Source organism: Struthio camelus, chromosome 3 (genome assembly GCF_040807025.1).
Source record: "Struthio camelus isolate bStrCam1 chromosome 3, bStrCam1.hap1, whole genome shotgun sequence".
In the NCBI taxonomy this organism is placed as follows: domain Eukaryota; kingdom Metazoa; phylum Chordata; class Aves; order Struthioniformes; family Struthionidae; genus Struthio; species Struthio camelus.
In genome coordinates this window covers 98,094,381-98,110,548 of record NC_090944.1, presented here as the reverse complement: position 1 = coordinate 98,110,548, position 16,168 = coordinate 98,094,381, and the positions used below count along the sequence as shown (strand labels likewise).

At 57.4% G+C, this 16,168-nt stretch overlaps 1 protein-coding gene across 1 annotated transcript in view; it reads right to left on the bottom strand.

The window, feature by feature from the left end:
* Positions 1-764: 764 nt before the first annotated feature.
* LOC138066587 (T-cell activation Rho GTPase-activating protein-like) overlaps positions 765-16,168 on the bottom strand; it is a 233,748-nt gene continuing 218,344 nt past the window's right edge. The window contains exons 4-6 of the mRNA XM_068936463.1: positions 2,620-2,815; positions 2,223-2,340; positions 765-1,791 (exon numbers count right to left, since the gene is read on the bottom strand). Of these exons, the coding sequence (XP_068792564.1) occupies positions 1,169-1,791; positions 2,223-2,340; positions 2,620-2,815 (937 nt within the window). The 3' untranslated portion in view covers positions 765-1,168. The remainder of the gene's footprint in view (positions 1,792-2,222; positions 2,341-2,619; positions 2,816-16,168) is intronic.

The window sequence follows — 16,168 nt, the reverse complement described above, 5'->3', positions numbered from 1 at the left end:
TAGCTACAGGCCTCCAACTTGACTCTGCGCCACTGGCCACAGCCCTCTGAGCTCTGCCCTCCAGCCAGTTCTCAGTCCTCCTCACTGTCCGCTCACCCAACCCCCACTTCCTGAGCTTACCTAGGAGGATGTGATGGGAGACAGTGCCAAAAGCCTCGCTGAAGTCCAGGTAGACAACATCCGCTGCCCTACCCTCATCTACCCAGCCAGTCATTCCATCAGAGAAGGCTACCACATTGGTCAAGCATGATTTCCCTTTGGTGAATCCAAGCTGACTACCCCTGATCACCTTCTTGTCCTCCACATGCTTAGTGGTGGCCTCCAGGAGGAGCTGATGAGAGATGTGGAGCCACTGGAGCAAGTGCAGCGAAGGGCTACTCACATGAGGAAGGGCCTGGAGCCTCTCTCACATGAGGAAAGGCCGAGAGCTGAGGCCGTCTCTTGGCGGCCAGGTGTGCCACAAGGACAAAACGCTTGTGGTTTCTACAAAGGAGAGCTGAATGGCAGGCTGCAGAGCTGCAGAGCTGCAGATTGCCGAGAGCGGCCAATGCCTCTTGCAACTGGCAGTGGGACCCTCTCGTTCGGCCGGCCGTCTCTGACCACAGCACTAGCAGGGCTACCGCTGCTCAGTCACTTGCCCTCCCGCTCTGTCCATATGCCAGAGCACTCAAAGAGCCCCGCCGGACCTACAGAGGCGGGCAAAAGTCAGTGGGATATGTGTAGTGCCCGAGCATTTGAAAGAGACAAGGAGCAGTCAGAGAGTCCTGCAGAAAAGTGCTTTATTGCAGTGAAGGTGCACAGGTGTAAATCAGAAGCCCCCCTGCTCCTGGTCCATGGCTCCCCTGGGCCCCAAGCAGGCAGTTAAGTGCTCACCAAGGACAACCTCTGACAGGTCAAAGCGCACTGCACATGCCAGCGGGTTTACTGCTGTTACAAGGTGACAAAGAGGCTGCCAAGGGTTTTTTTTTCCTTGCCTTTCTGTTCTTTCCTTTTTTTTTTTACTTCTTTTCTTCCCCTTCCTTTTCTTCCCGGCATTTTGCTCTCCGCTTCCTTATCTACTCCCTTCTACTCTCACCCCTCTTATCTCCCCCTCTTAATCCCCATCTCTTTTCTTACTCCTTTCTCGCCCCCCCTTTATTTTCTCTCCATCTCTTTTCTCTCCATTTCTTCACTTTCCATTTCTTCTCTGTCTTTCTCCTTCTCCTTCACTTTCAATTTCACTTTCTCTCTCTCTCTTTTGCCTTCTCCTTCTCCTTCTCCTTCTCCTTGACCTTCTTCTTCTCCTTCTCCTTCTTCTCTTTCTCATTGTTCTCATGGCCCGCCAGCAGGAAGCGGGATTGGCAGCTCCTCCCAGCAGCTTTCTGCAGGGACCCTGGCAAGCAGGACAGCAGCTCTCTGGGGAGCAGCTGGAGGACGTTGGAGGTGTGGAGCCAGCTGCTAATGGTGCAGGCCAGGGGGCAGGTGGATTTCCCAGGGCCTCCTTCCCCAAGCTTGGCTGTTGCTCCTGAACCGCAACGTTATCCACACTGCTGGTGCGTTCCCGGTGTCTTCCGCTGCCTTCTGAGCTGTCTGGGAAGGACAGGGTGGGCTCCGAGCGCCTCCTGGGCATTGTGCCGAGCAGGTTTTTCAGAGGAGGCAGTGGAAGGGCAGAGATGCACGTGGCACATGTGCGTCTCCTGCTGGGGCTTCTCCCTCGGGGCTGCTGCAGCTCAGCGGTTGCAGGGCCGCAGGCAGCTTCCGGCTCGGGGCTGTGGTGGGCAGCAGCGTCCTGCTGAGCAGTCCCTGGGTGCGCTGAGGGGAGAAAGAGCCTGTTAGCTAGTTTTTCCTGGCCTCTCAAGGGGACCAAGGGGACTTTCCTGGTGGGAGCACGCAGCCCGGGCTCATGGCAAGGTGCAACGTGAGCACCTCTGGAGGTGAGGAGCAGGTCAGGAGACACAAGTGCTGCCGGGGCCAATATCCTGCACGGGGAGAGTGCAGGCCCAGTGCATTGTGAGCAGCGCTGTGAAGAGCAGAGGTGTGCAGAGGTTTAACCCGTGGGATGCCTGTTGTTGAGTGAGGCTTGTCACGTGGAACTTGTGGGAAGTGCTGCAGGAGCAGAGCACTGCCATAAGGTCTTGCACCCTCTGCACCTCTCTGCATTGCCACAGATGGCTTCCGATCGCCAGCTAAAGCACTGGGACCAGTGGCCCTGGGTGGTGCCAATGCTCTGTGCATTGTCCTACCTGTGGGGCTGCCCGTGTGCTCGGGTGCCTCCTCAGCCAAGGGGCTGCAAGGATAGGCCACGTCGTCCCCAAAGATTGCTGTGCAGTTCTCGATGAGGAACTCCACCAGCACCGTCACCTGCACAGCCAAAACCAGGGATGTCAGTGTAAGGGGCTGAGAACCTGCTCAGCAGTCTTTCCTGCTCCTGAGTGCCGTTTCTGTGCCAAAAGCTGTAGCTCTGGGGCTGCAGCCCCATGAAGACACCTGCCGGTCACATTGCACAGAGCCCAGCTGAGGGGTGCCCCCGCTGCTGCCAGGTGCTGCTTCATTCCGCTTTTGCCATGGCCGTGGGATCTGCGGGGATGGCTTGGCTGCACCGGGACGGGGGTCGCTAGCTGGCTGGGCAGTTCAACATACCTTGTCGTTGATCTCTTTCTGCACTTCCAGTGGGAGCGTGCTGTCCGTGCCCGGGCTCAGCATGTTGGGCCCAACGCAGATGGCCAGGTTGCTGGCGCCCATCCTGCTGGTGCCTGCGTTTTGGCTGATGCGGTGGAGCACCGCGAGCAAGGGCTTGAGCAGCAGGAGATTTGCCCTGGGCAGTTGGTCAGCCACCCTGAGCAAACACAAAGAAAAGGCACCGTGAATTCAGGGGGCAGTGGCTGCTGCTGCTTCTGGGAGCAAGGCTCAAGGCAACTGCCACAAGTGGCGCTTCCTGCCGAGAGAGGAACGCCGGTGCGCGCTCTCTCTCTCTCTCTCTCTCTCTCTCTCTCTCTCGCCTTTCCACATGTCTGTCGAGAAAGCCTGATGACAGCTAAGCGTATAAGTACAAGACCTCGGAGGAGAAAATCTGGACTGAAAGGCGGACGTTTCAGCACAGTCCCTGTTTGTCAGTAGATGGGCAGTGGGAATGAAGGCGAGGTTGTCGGGAGATGTTGCGGGAGGCTTTGCAAAGGCCCGTGCAAGCCTGTGGCTGAGCTGTGTAGTATCGGCAGTAGCAAGCTGATAGCAGCGTTGGGTTCTTGCATAGACTGGCCATTTGCAGAGAAGGCCCCGGCCTCTGCCAGCCACTGCGCAATGGTGGGACTGACTACACACTTACCCTTTCAGCTCTTCAATCTTTTCCTGCCTGCGTGGCTTCTGCAGAGCCAGGATCCAGTTGCCGTAGAGGGCCCCCTTCCTGCACTCCACGCAAAAGTTGTGCTGCCAGAAATGTAGGGGCAGCCCCGCACATCCATTCACAAGTCCTTTGCAGCCCCACTGTAGGTGGGGCCCTAGGCTTTCTCTCTCTCCTAACCTGAACCCTAAACCTTAACCCTAAACCTACGAAAGATCCTGGAGCAGAGCCCACCTGACCCCTTCCTGCACTCCACACAAAAGGTGTAATACGAGAAATGTAGGGGCAGCCCCGCACATCCATTCACATGTCCTTTGCAGCCCCACTGTAGATCGGATCCTAGGCTTTCTCTCTCTCCTAACCCTAACCCTAACCCTAGGCACAATCTCCGGCAGGGCCTGGAGCAGAGCCCACCTGCCCCATTCCTGCACTCCACACAAAAGTTGTGCTGCCAGAATTGTAGGGGCAGCCCCACACATCCATTCACATGTCCTTTGCAGCCCCACTGTAGGTGGGGTCCTAGGTTTTCTCTCTCTCCTAACCCTAACCCTAACTCTAAATCAACCCCTAGGCACCGTCTCCGGCAGGGCCAGGAGCAGAGCCCACCTGACCCCTTCCTGCACTCCACACAAAAGTTGTGCTGCCAGAAATGTAGGGGCAGTCCCGCACATCCATTCACATGTCCTTTGCAGCCCCACTGTAGGTGGGGCCCTAGGCTTTCTCTCTCTCCTAACCCTAACCCTACCCCTAGGCACCGTCTCCGGCAGGGCCTGGAACAGAGCCCACCTGCCCCATTCCTGCACTCCACACAAAAGTTGTGCTGCCAGAAATGTAGGGGCAGCCCCGCACATCCATTCACATGTCCTTTGCAGCCCCACTGTAGATGAGGCCCTAGGCTTTCTCGCTCTCCTAACCCTAACCCTAACCCTAACCCTACCCCTAGGCACCGTCTCCGGCAGGGCCCGGAGCAGAGCCCACCTGACCCCTTCCTGCACTCCACACAAAAGTTGTGCTGCCAGAAATGTAGGGGCAGCCCCACACATCCATTCACATGTCCTTTGCAGCCCCACTGTAGATGTGGCCCTAGGCTTTCTCTCCCTCCTAACCCTAAGGCTAACCCTAACTCTAAGCACAATCTCCGGCAGGGCCTGGAACAGAGCCCACCTGACCCCTTCCTGCACTCCACACAAAAGTTGTGCTGCCAGAAATGTAGGGGCAGCCCCGCACATCCATTCACATGTCCTTTGCGGCCCCACTGTAGGTGGGGCCCTAGGCTTTCTCGCTCTCCTAACCCTAACCCGAACCCTAACCCTAACCCTAAACCTACCCCTAGGCACCGTCTCCGGCAGGGCCCGGAGCAGAGCCCACCTGCCCCCTTCCTGCACTCCACACAAAAGTTGTGCTGCCAGAAATGTAGGGGCAGCCCTGCACATCCATTCACATGTCCTTTGCAGCCCCACTGTAGGTGGGGCCCTAGGCTTTCTCTCTCTCCTAACCTGAACCCTAAACCTTAACCCTAAACCTAGGAAAGATCCTGGAGCAGAGCCCACCTGACCCCTTCCTGCACTCCACACAAAAGTTGTGCTGCCAGAAATGTAGGGGCAGCCCCGCACATCCATTCACATGTCCTTTGCAGCCCCACTGTAGGTGGGGCCCTAGGCTTTCTCGCTCTCCTAACCCTAACCCTAACCCTAACCCTACCCCTAGGCACCGTCTCCGGCAGGGCCCGGAGCAGAGCCCACCTGACCCCTTCCTGCACTCCACACAAAAGTTGTGCTGCCAGAAATGTAGGGGCAGCCCCACACATCCATTCACATGTCCTTTGAAGCCCCACTGTAGATGTGGCCCTAGGCTTTCTCTCCCTCCTAACCCTAAGGCTAACCCTAACTCTAAGCACAATCTCCGGCAGGGCCTGGAGCAGAGCCCACCTGACCCCTTCCTGCACTCCACACAAAAGTTGTGCTGCCAGAAATGTAGGGGCAGCCCCGCACATGCATTCACATGTCCTTTGCGGCCCCATTGTAGGTGGGGCCCTAGGCTTTCTCTCTCTCCTAACCCTAACCCTAACCCTAAGCCTAACTCTAACCCTAGGCACCGTCTCCGGCAGGGCCTGGAGCAGAGCCCACCTGACCCCTTCCTGCACTCCACACAAAAGTTGTGCTGCCAGAAATGTAGGGGCAGCCCCGCACATCCATTCACATGTCCTTTGCAGCCCCACTGTAGGTGGGGCCCTAGGCTTTCTCTCTCTCCTAACCCTAACCCTAAACCTTAACCCTAAACCTAGGAAAGATCCTGGAGCAGAGCCCACCTGCCCCCTTCCTGCACTCCACACAAAAGTTGTGCTGCCAGAAATGTAGGGGCAGCCCCGCACATCCATTCACATGTCCTTTGCAGCCCCACTGTAGGTGGGGCCCTAGGCTTTCTCTCTCTCCTAACCCTAACCCTAACCCTAACCCTAACCCTAACCCTCACCCTAGGCACAATCTCCAGCAGGGCCGGGAGCAGAGCCCACCTGACCCCTTCCTGCACTCCACACAAAAGTTGTGCTGCCAGAAATGTAGGGGCAGCCCCACACATCCATTCACATGTCCTTTGCAGCCCCACTGTAGGTGGGGCCCTAGGCTTTCTCGCTCTCCTAACCCGAACCCTAACCCTAACCCTACCCCTACCCCTAGGCACCGTCTCCGGCAGGGCCCGGAGCAGAGCCCACCTGACCCTTTCCTGCACTCCACACAAAAGTTGTGCTGCCAGAAATGTAGGGGCAGCCCCACACATCCATTCACATGTCCTTTGAAGCCCCACTGTAGATGTGGCCCTAGGCTTTCTCTCCCTTCTAACCCTAACCCTAACCCTAACCCTAACCCTACCCCTAGGTACCATCTCCGGCAGGGCCTGGAGCAGAGCCCACCTGACCCCTTCCTGCACTCCACACAAAAGTTGTGCTGCCAGAAATGTAGGGGCAGCCCCACACGTCAATTCACATGTCCTTTGCAGACCCACTGTAGATCGGATCCTAGGCTTTCTCTCTCTCCTAACGCTAACCCTACCCCTAGGCACCGTCTCCGGCAGGGCCTGGAGCAGAGCCCACCTGACCCCTTCCTGCACTCCACACAAAAGTTGTGCTGCCAGAAATGTAGGGGCAGCCCCGCACAGCCATTCACATGTCCTTTGCAGCCCCACTGTAGGTGGGGCCCTAGGCTTTCTCGCTCTCCTAACCCTAACCCTAACCTAACCGTAGGCACCGTCTACGGCAGGGCCGGGAGCAGAGCCCACCTGACCCCTTCCTGCACTCCACACAAAAGTTGTGCTGCCAGAAATGTAGGGGCAGCCCCGCACATCCATTCACATGTCCTTTGCAGCCCCACTGTAGGTGGGGTCCTAGGCTTTCTCTCTCTCCTAACCTGAACCCTGAAACTTAACCCTAAACCTAGGAAAGATCCTGGAGCAGAGCCCACCTGACCCCTTCCTGCACTCCACACAAAAGTTGTGCTGCCAGAAATGTAGGGGCAGCCCCACACATCCATTCACAAGTCCTTTGCAGCCCCACTGTAGGTGGGGCCCTAGGCTTTCTCTCTCTCCTAACCCTAACCCTAACCCTAACCCTAACCCTAACCCTACCCCTAGGTACCATCTCCGGCAGGGCCTGGAGCAGAGCCCACCTGACCCCTTCCTGCACTCCACACAAAAGTTGTGCTGCCAGAAATGTAGGGGCAGCCCCGCACATCCATTCACATGTCCTTTGCAGCCCCACTGTAGATCGGATCCTAGGCTTTCTCTCTCTCCTAACCCTAACCCTACCCCTAGGCACCGTCTCCGGCAGGGCCTGGAGCAGAGCCCACCTGACCCCCTTCCTGCACTCCACACAAAAGTTGTGCTGCCAGAAATGTAGGGGCAGCCCCGCACATCCATTCACATGTCCTTTGCAGCCCCACTGTAGGTGGGGCCCTAGGCTTTCTCTCTCTCCTAACCCTAACCCTAACCCTAACCCTAACCCTAAGCCTAGGCACAATCTCCAGCAGGGCCTGGAGCAGAGCCCACCTGACCCCTTCCTGCACTCCACACAAAAGTTGTGCTGCCAGAAATGTAGGGGCAGCCCCACACATCCATTCACATGTCCTTTGAAGCCCCACTGTGGATGTGGCCCTAGGCTTTCTCTCTCTCCTAACCCTAACCCTAACCCTAACCCTAGGCACAATCTCCAGCAGGGCCCGGAGCAGAGCCCACCTGCCCCCTTCCTGCACTCCACACAAAAGTTGTGCTGCCAGAAATGTAGGGGCAGCCCCGCACATCCATTCACATGTCCTTTGCAGCCCCACTGTAGGTGGGGCCCTAGGCTTTCTCTCTCTCCTAACCCTAACCCTAACCCTAACCCTAAGCCTAGGCACAATCTCCAGCAGGGCCTGGAGCAGAGCCCACCTGCCCCCTTCCTGCACTCCACACAAAAGTTGTGCTGCCAGAAATGTAGGGGCAGCCCCGCACATCCATTCACATGTCCTTTGCAGCCCCACTGTAGGTGGGGTCCTAGGCTTTCTCTCTCTCCTAACCCTAACCCTAACCCTACCCCTACCCCTAGGCACCATCTCCGGCAGGGCCTGGAACAGAGCCCACCTGACCCCTTCCTGCACTCCACACAAAAGTTGTGCTGCCAGAAATGTAGGGGCAGCCCCGCATATCCATTCACATGTCCTTTGCAGCCCCACTGTAGGTGGGGCCCTAGGCTTTCTCTCTCTCCTAACCCTAACCCTAACCCTACCCCTACCCCTAGGCACCATCTCCGGCAGGGCCTGGAACAGAGCCCACCTGACCCCTTCCTGCACTCCACACAAAAGTTGTGCTGCCAGAAATGTAGGGGCAGCCCCGCACATCCATTCACATGTCCTTTGCAGCCCCACTGTAGGTGGGGCCCTAGGCTTTCTCTCTCTCCTAACCCGAACCCTAACCCTAACCCTACCCCTACCCCTAGGCACCGTCTTCGGCAGGGCCCGGAGCAGAGCCCACCTGACCCCTTCCTGCACTCCACACAAAAGTTGTGCTGCCAGAAATGTAGGGGCAGCCCCACACATCCATTCACATGTCCTTTGAAGCCCCACTGTAGATGTGGCCCTAGGCTTTCTCTGTCTCCTAACCCTAAGCCTAACCCTAACCCTAAGCACAATCTCCGGCAGGGCCTGGAGCAGAGCCCACCTGACCCCTTCCTGCACTCCACACAAAAGTTGTGCTGCCAGAAATGTAGGGGCAGCCCCACACGTCAATTCACATGTCCTTTGCAGACCCACTGTAGATCGGATCCTAGGCTTTCTCTCTCTCCTAACCCTAACCCTACCCCTAGGCACCGTCTCCGGCAGGGCCTGGAGCAGAGCCCACCTGACCCCTTCCTGCACTCCACACAAAAGTTGTGCTGCCAGAAATGTAGGGGCAGCCCCGCACAGCCATTCACATGTCCTTTGCAGCCCCACTGTAGGTGGGGCCCTAGGCTTTCTCGCTCTCCTAACCCGAACCCTAACCTAACCGTAGGCACCGTCTACGGCAGGGCCGGGAGCAGAGCCCACCTGACCCCTTCCTGCACTCCACACAAAAGTTGTGCTGCCAGAAATGTAGGGGCAGCCCCACACATCCATTCACATGTCCTTTGCAGCCCCACTGTAGGTGGGGCCCTAGGCTTTCTCGCTCTCCTAACCTGAACCCTAAACCTTAACCCTAAACCTAGGAAAGATCCTGGAGCAGAGCCCACCTGACCCCTTCCTGCACTCCACACAAAAGTTGTGCTGCCAGAAATGTAGGGGCAGCCCCACACATCCATTCACAAGTCCTTTGCAGCCCCACTGTAGGTGGGGCCCTAGGCTTTCTCTCTCTCCTAACCCTAACCCTAACCCTAACCCTAACCCTAACCCTAACCCTAGGCACCGTCTCCGGCAGGGCCTGGAGCAGAGCCCACCTGACCCCTTCCTGCACTCCACACAAATGTTGTGATGCGAGAAATGTAGGGGCAGCCCCGCACATCCATTCACATGTCCTTTGCAGCCCCACTGTAGGTGGGGCCCTAGGCTTTCTCGCTCTCCTAACCCTAACCCTAACCCTAGGCACAATCTCCAGCAGGGCCCGGAGCAGAGCCCACCTGACCCCTTCCTGCACTCCACACAAAAGTTGTGCTGCCAGAAATGTAGGGGCAGCCCCGCACATCCATTCACATGTCCTTTGAAGCCCCACTGTAGATGTGGCCCTAGGCTTTCTCTCTCTCCTAACCCTAACCCTAACCCTAACCCTAGGCACAATCTCCAGCACGGCCGGGAGCAGAGCCCACCTGACCCCTTCCTGCACTCCACACAAAAGTTGTGCTGCCAGAAATGTAGGGGCAGCCCTGCACATCCATTCACATGTCCTTTGCAGCCCCACTGTAGGTGGGGCCCTAGGCTTTCTCTCTCTCCTAACCTGAACCCTAAACCTTAACCCTAAACCTACGAAAGATCCTGGAGCAGAGCCCACCTGACCCCTTCCTGCACTCCACACAAAAGTTGTGCTGCCAGAAATGTAGGGGCAGCCCCGCACATCCATTCACATGTCCTTTGCAGCCCCACTGTAGGTGGGGCCCTAGGCTTTCTCTCTCTCCTAACCCGAACCCTAACCCTAACCCTAACCCTAACCCTAACCCTAACCCTAACCCTAACCCTAACCATAACCCTAAGCCTAGGCACAATCTCCAGCAGGGCCTGGAGCAGAGCCCACCTGCCCCCTTCCTGCACTCCACACAAAAGTTGTGCTGCCAGAAATGTAGGGGCAGCCCCGCACATCCATTCACATGTCCTTTGCAGCCCCACTGTAGGTGGGGCCCTAGGCTTTCTCTCTCTCCTAACTCTAACCCTAACCCTAACCCTAACCCTAAGCACAATCTCCAGCAGGGCCGGGAGCAGAGCCCACCTGACCCCTTCCTGCACTCCACACAAAAGTTGTGCTGCCAGAAATGTAGGGGCAGCCCCGCACATCCATTCACATGTCCTTTGCAGCCCCACTGTAGATGAGGCCCTAGGCTTTCTCGCTCTCCTAACCCTAACCCTAACCCTAACCCTAACCCTACCCCTAGGCACCGTCTCCGGCAGGGCCCGGAGCAGAGCCCACCTGACCCCTTCCTGCACTCCACACAAAAGTTGTGCTGCCAGAAATGTAGGGGCAGCCCCACACATCCATTCACATGTCCTTTGAAGCCCCACTGTAGATGTGGCCCTAGGCTTTCTCTCCCTCCTAACCCTAAGCCTAACCCTAACTCTAAGCACAATCTCCGGCAGGGCCTGGAACAGAGCCCACCTGACCCCTTCCTGCACTCCACACAAAAGTTGTGCTGCCAGAAATGTAGGGGCAGCCCCGCACATGCATTCACATGTCCTTTGCGGCCCCATTGTAGGTGGGGCCCTAGGCTTTCTCTCTCTCCTAACCCTAACCCTAACCCTAACCCTAAGCCTAACTCTAACCCTAGGCACCGTCTCCGGCAGGGCCCGGAGCAGAGCCCACCTGACCCCTTCCTGCACTCCACACAAAAGTTGTGCTGCCAGAAATGTAGGGGCAGCCCCGCACATCCATTCACATGTCCTTTGCAGCCCCACTGTAGGTGGGGCCCTAGGCTTTCTCGCTCTCCTAACCTGAACCCTAAACCTTAACCCTAAACCTAGGAAAGATCCTGGAGCAGAGCCCACCTGACCCCTTCCTGCACTCCACACAAAAGTTGTGCTGCCAGAAATGTAGGGGCAGCCCCGCACATCCATTCACATGTCCTTTGCAGCCCCACTGTAGGTGGGGCCCTAGGCTTTCTCTCTCTCCTAACCTGAACCCTAAACCTTAACCCTAAACCTACGAAAGATCCTGGAGCAGAGCCCACCTGACCCCTTCCTGCACTCCACACAAAAGGTGTAATACGAGAAATGTAGGGGCAGCCCCGCACATCCATTCACATGTCCTTTGCAGCCCCACTGTAGATCGGATCCTAGGCTTTCTCTCTCTCCTAACCCTAACCCTAACCCTAGGCACCGTCTCCGGCAGGGCCTGGAGCAGAGCCCACCTGACCCCTTCCTGCACTCCACACAAAAGTTGTGCTGCCAGAAATGTAGGGGCAGCCCCGCACATCCATTCACATGTCCTTTGCAGCCCCACTGTAGGTGGGGCCCTAGGCTTTCTCGCTCTCCTAACCCTAACCCTAACCCTAACCCTCACCCTAGGCACAATCTCCAGCAGGGCCGGGAGCAGAGCCCACCTGACCCCTTCCTGCACTCCACACAAAAGTTGTGCTGCCAGAAATGTAGGGGCAGCCCCACACATCCATTCACATGTCCTTTGCAGCCCCACTGTAGGTGGGGCCCTAGGCTTTCTCTCTCTCCTAACCCTAACCCTAACCCTAACCCTAAGCCTAACTCTAACCCTAGGCACCGTCTCCGGCAGGGCCCGGAGCAGAGCCCACCTGACCCCTTCCTGCACTCCACACAAAAGTTGTGCTGCCAGAAATGTAGGGGCAGCCCCGCACATCCATTCACATGTCCTTTGCAGCCCCACTGTAGGTGGGGCCCTAGGCTTTCTCTCTCTCCTAACCTGAACCCTAAACCTTAACCCTAAACCTAGGAAAGATCCTGGAGCAGAGCCCACCTGACCCCTTCCTGCACTCCACACAAAAGTTGTGCTGCCAGAAATGTAGGGGCAGCCCCGCACATCCATTCACATGTCCTTTGCAGCCCCACTGTAGGTGGGGCCCTAGGCTTTCTCTCTCTCCTAACCTGAACCCTAAACCTTAACCCTAAACCTACGAAAGATCCTGGAGCAGAGCCCACCTGACCCCTTCCTGCACTCCACACAAAAGGTGTAATACGAGAAATGTAGGGGCAGCCCCGCACATCCATTCACATGTCCTTTGCAGCCCCACTGTAGATCGGATCCTAGGCTTTCTCTCTCTCCTAACCCTAACCCTAACCCTAGGCACCGTCTCCGGCAGGGCCTGGAGCAGAGCCCACCTGACCCCTTCCTGCACTCCACACAAAAGTTGTGCTGCCAGAAATGTAGGGGCAGCCCCGCACATCCATTCACATGTCCTTTGCAGCCCCACTGTAGGTGGGGCCCTAGGCTTTCTCGCTCTCCTAACCCGAACCCTAACCCTAACCCTCACCCTAGGCACAATCTCCAGCAGGGCCGGGAGCAGAGCCCACCTGACCCCTTCCTGCACTCCACACAAAAGTTGTGCTGCCAGAAATGTAGGGGCAGCCCCACACATCCATTCACATGTCCTTTGCAGCCCCACTGTAGGTGGGGCCCTAGGCTTTCTCGCTCTCCTAACCCGAACCCTAACCCTAACCCTACCCCTACCCCTAGGCACCGTCTCCGGCAGGGCCCGGAGCAGAGCCCACCTGACCCTTTCCTGCACTCCACACAAAAGTTGTGCTGCCAGAAATGTAGGGGCAGCCCCACACATCCATTCACATGTCCTTTGCAGCCCCACTGTAGATGTGGCCCTAGGCTTTCTCTCCCTCCTAACCCTAAGCCTAACCCTAACCCTAAGCACAATCTCCGGCAGGGCCTGGAACAGAGCCCACCTGCCCCATTCCTGCACTCCACACAAAAGTTGTGCTGCCAGAAATGTAGGGGCAGCCCCGCACATCAATTCACATTTCCTTTGCAGCCCCACTGTAGATCGGATCCTAGGCTTTCTCTCTCTCCTAACCCTAACCCTAACCCTAGGCACAATCTACGGCAGGGCCTGTAGCAGAGCCCACCTGACCCCTTCCTGCACTCCACACAAAAGTTGTGCTGCCAGAAATGTAGGGGCAGCCCCGCACATCCATTCACATGTCCTTTGCGGCCCCATTGTAGGTGGGGCCCTAGGCTTTCTCTCTCTCCTAACCCTAACCCTAACCCTAACCCTAACCCTAGGTACCGTCTCCGGCAGGGCCTGGAGCCGAGCCCACCTGACCCCTTCCTGCACTCCACACAAAAGTTGTGCTGCCAGAAATGTAGGGGCAGCCCCGCACATCCATTCACATGTCCTTTGCAGCCTCACTGTAGGTGGGGCCCTAGGCTTTCTCTCTCTCCTAACCCTAACCCTAACCCTAACCCTCACCCTAGGCACAATCTCCAGCAGGGCCGGGAGCAGAGCCCACCTGACCCCTTCCTGCACTCCACACAAAAGTTGTGCTGCCAGAAATGTAGGGGCAGCCCCGCACATCCATTCACATGTCCTTTGAAGCCCCACTGTAGGTGGGGCCCTAGGCTTTCTCGCTCTCCTAACCCGAACCCTAACCCTAACCCTACCCCTACCCCTAGGCACCGTCTCCGGCAGGGCCCGGAGCAGAGCCCACCTGACCCTTTCCTGCACTCCACACAAAAGTTGTGCTGCCAGAAATGTAGGGGCAGCCCCACACATCCATTCACATGTCCTTTGAAGCCCCACTGTAGATGTGGCCCTAGGCTTTCTCTCCCTCCTAACCCTAAGCCTAACCCTAACCCTAAGCACAATCTCCGGCAGGGCCTGGAACAGAGCCCACCTGCCCCATTCCTGCACTCCACACAAAAGTTGTGCTGCCAGAAATGTAGGGGCAGCCCCGCACATCAATTCACATTTCCTTTGCAGCCCCACTGTAGGTGGGGCCCTAGGCTTTCTCTCTCTCCTAACCCTAACCCTACCCCTAGGCACCGTCTCCGGCAGGGCCGGGAGCAGAGCCCACCTGACCCCTTCCTGCACTCCACACAAAAGTTGTGCTGCCAGAAATGTAGGGGCAGCCCCGCACATCCATTCACATGTCCTTTGCGGCCCCATTGTAGGTGGGGCCCTAGGCTTTCTCTCTCTCCTAACCCTAACCCTAACCCTAACCCTAACCCTAACCCTAGGCACCGTCTCCGGCAGGGCCCGGAGCAGAGCCCACCTGACCCCTTCCTGCACTCCACACAAAAGTTGTGCTGCCAGAAATGTAGGGGCAGCCCCGCACATCCATTCACATGTCCTTTGCAGCCTCACTGTAGGTGGGGCCCTAGGCTTTCTCTCTCTCCTAACCCTAACCCTAACCCTAACCCTCACCCTAGGCACAATCTCCAGCAGGGCCGGGAGCAGAGCCCACCTGACCCCTTCCTGCACTCCACACAAAAGTTGTGCTGCCAGAAATGTAGGGGCAGCCCACACATCCATTCACATGTCCTTTGCAGCCCCACTGTAGGTGGGGCCCTAGGCTTTCTCTCTCTCCTAACCCTAAGCCTAAGCCTAACCCTAACCCTAACCCTAACCCTACCCCTAGGTACCATCTCCGGCAGGGCCTGGAGCAGAGCCCACCTGACCCCTTCCTGCACTCCACACAAAAGTTGTGCTGCCAGAAATGTAGGGGCAGCCCCGCACATCCATTCACATGTCCTTTGCAGCCCCACTGTAGATCGGATCCTAGGCTTTCTCTCTCTCCTAACCCTAACCCTAACCCTAGGCACCGTCTCCGGCAGGGCCTGGAGCAGAGCCCACCTGACCCCCTTCCTGCACTCCACACAAAAGTTGTGCTGCCAGAAATGTAGGGGCAGCCCCGCACATGCATTCACATGTCCTTTGCGGCCCCATTGTAGGTGGGGCCCTAGGCTTTCTCTCTCTCCTAACCCTAACCCTAACCCTAACCCTAAGCCTAGGCACAATCTCCAGCAGGGCCTGGAGCAGAGCCCACCTGACCCCTTCCTGCACTCCACACAAAAGTTGTGCTGCCAGAAATGTAGGGGCAGCCCCGCACATCCATTCACATGTCCTTTGAAGCCCCACTGTGGATGTGGCCCTAGGCTTTCTCTCTCTCCTAACCCTAACCCTAACCATACCCCTAGGCACCGTCTACGGCAGGGCCAGGAGCAGAGCCCACCTGACCCCTTCCTGCACTCCACACAAAAGTTGTGCTGCCAGAAATGTAGGGGCAGCCCCGCACATCCATTCACATGTCCTTTGAAGCCCCACTGTGGATGTGGCCCTAGGCTTTCTCGCTCTCCTAACCCTAACCCTAACCCTACCCCTAGGCACAATCTCCAGCAGGGCCCGGAGCAGAGCCCACCTGACCCCTTCCTGCACTCCACACAAAAGTTGTGCTGCCAGAAATGTAGGGGCAGCCCCGCACATCCATTCACATGTCCTTTGCAGCCCCACTGTAGGTGGGGCCCTAGGCTTTCTCTCTCTCCTAACCCTAATCCTAACCCTAACCCTAGGCACCGTCTCCGGCAGGGCCTGGAGCAGAGCCCACCTGCCCCCTTCCTGCACTCCACACAAAAGTTGTGCTGCCAGAAATGTAGGGGCAGCCCCGCACATCCATTCCCATGTCCTTTGCAGCCCCACTGTAGGTGGGGTCCTAGGCTTTCTCTCTCTCCTAACCCTAACCCTAACCCTAACCCTACCCCTAGGCACCATCTCCGGCAGGGCCTGGAACAGAGCCCACCTGACCCCTTCCTGCACTCCACACAAAAGTTGTGCTGCCAGAAATGTAGGGGCAGCCCCGCACATCCATTCACATGTCCTTTGCAGCCCCACTGTAGGTGGGGCCCTAGGCTTTCTCGCTCTCCTAACCCGAACCCTAACCCTAACCCTACCCCTACCCCTAGGCACCGTCTTCGGCAGGGCCCGGAGCAGAGCCCACCTGACCCCTTCCTGCACTCCACACAAAAGTTGTGCTGCCAGAAATGTAGGGGCAGCCCCACACATCCATTCACATGTCCTTTGAAGCCCCACTGTAGATGTGGCCCTAGGCTTTCTCTGTCTCCTAACCCTAAGCCTAACCCTAACCCTAAGCACAATCTCCGGCAGGGCCTGGAGCAGAGCCCACCTGACCCCTTCCTGCACTCCACACAAAAGTTGTGCTGCCAGAAATGTAGGGGCAG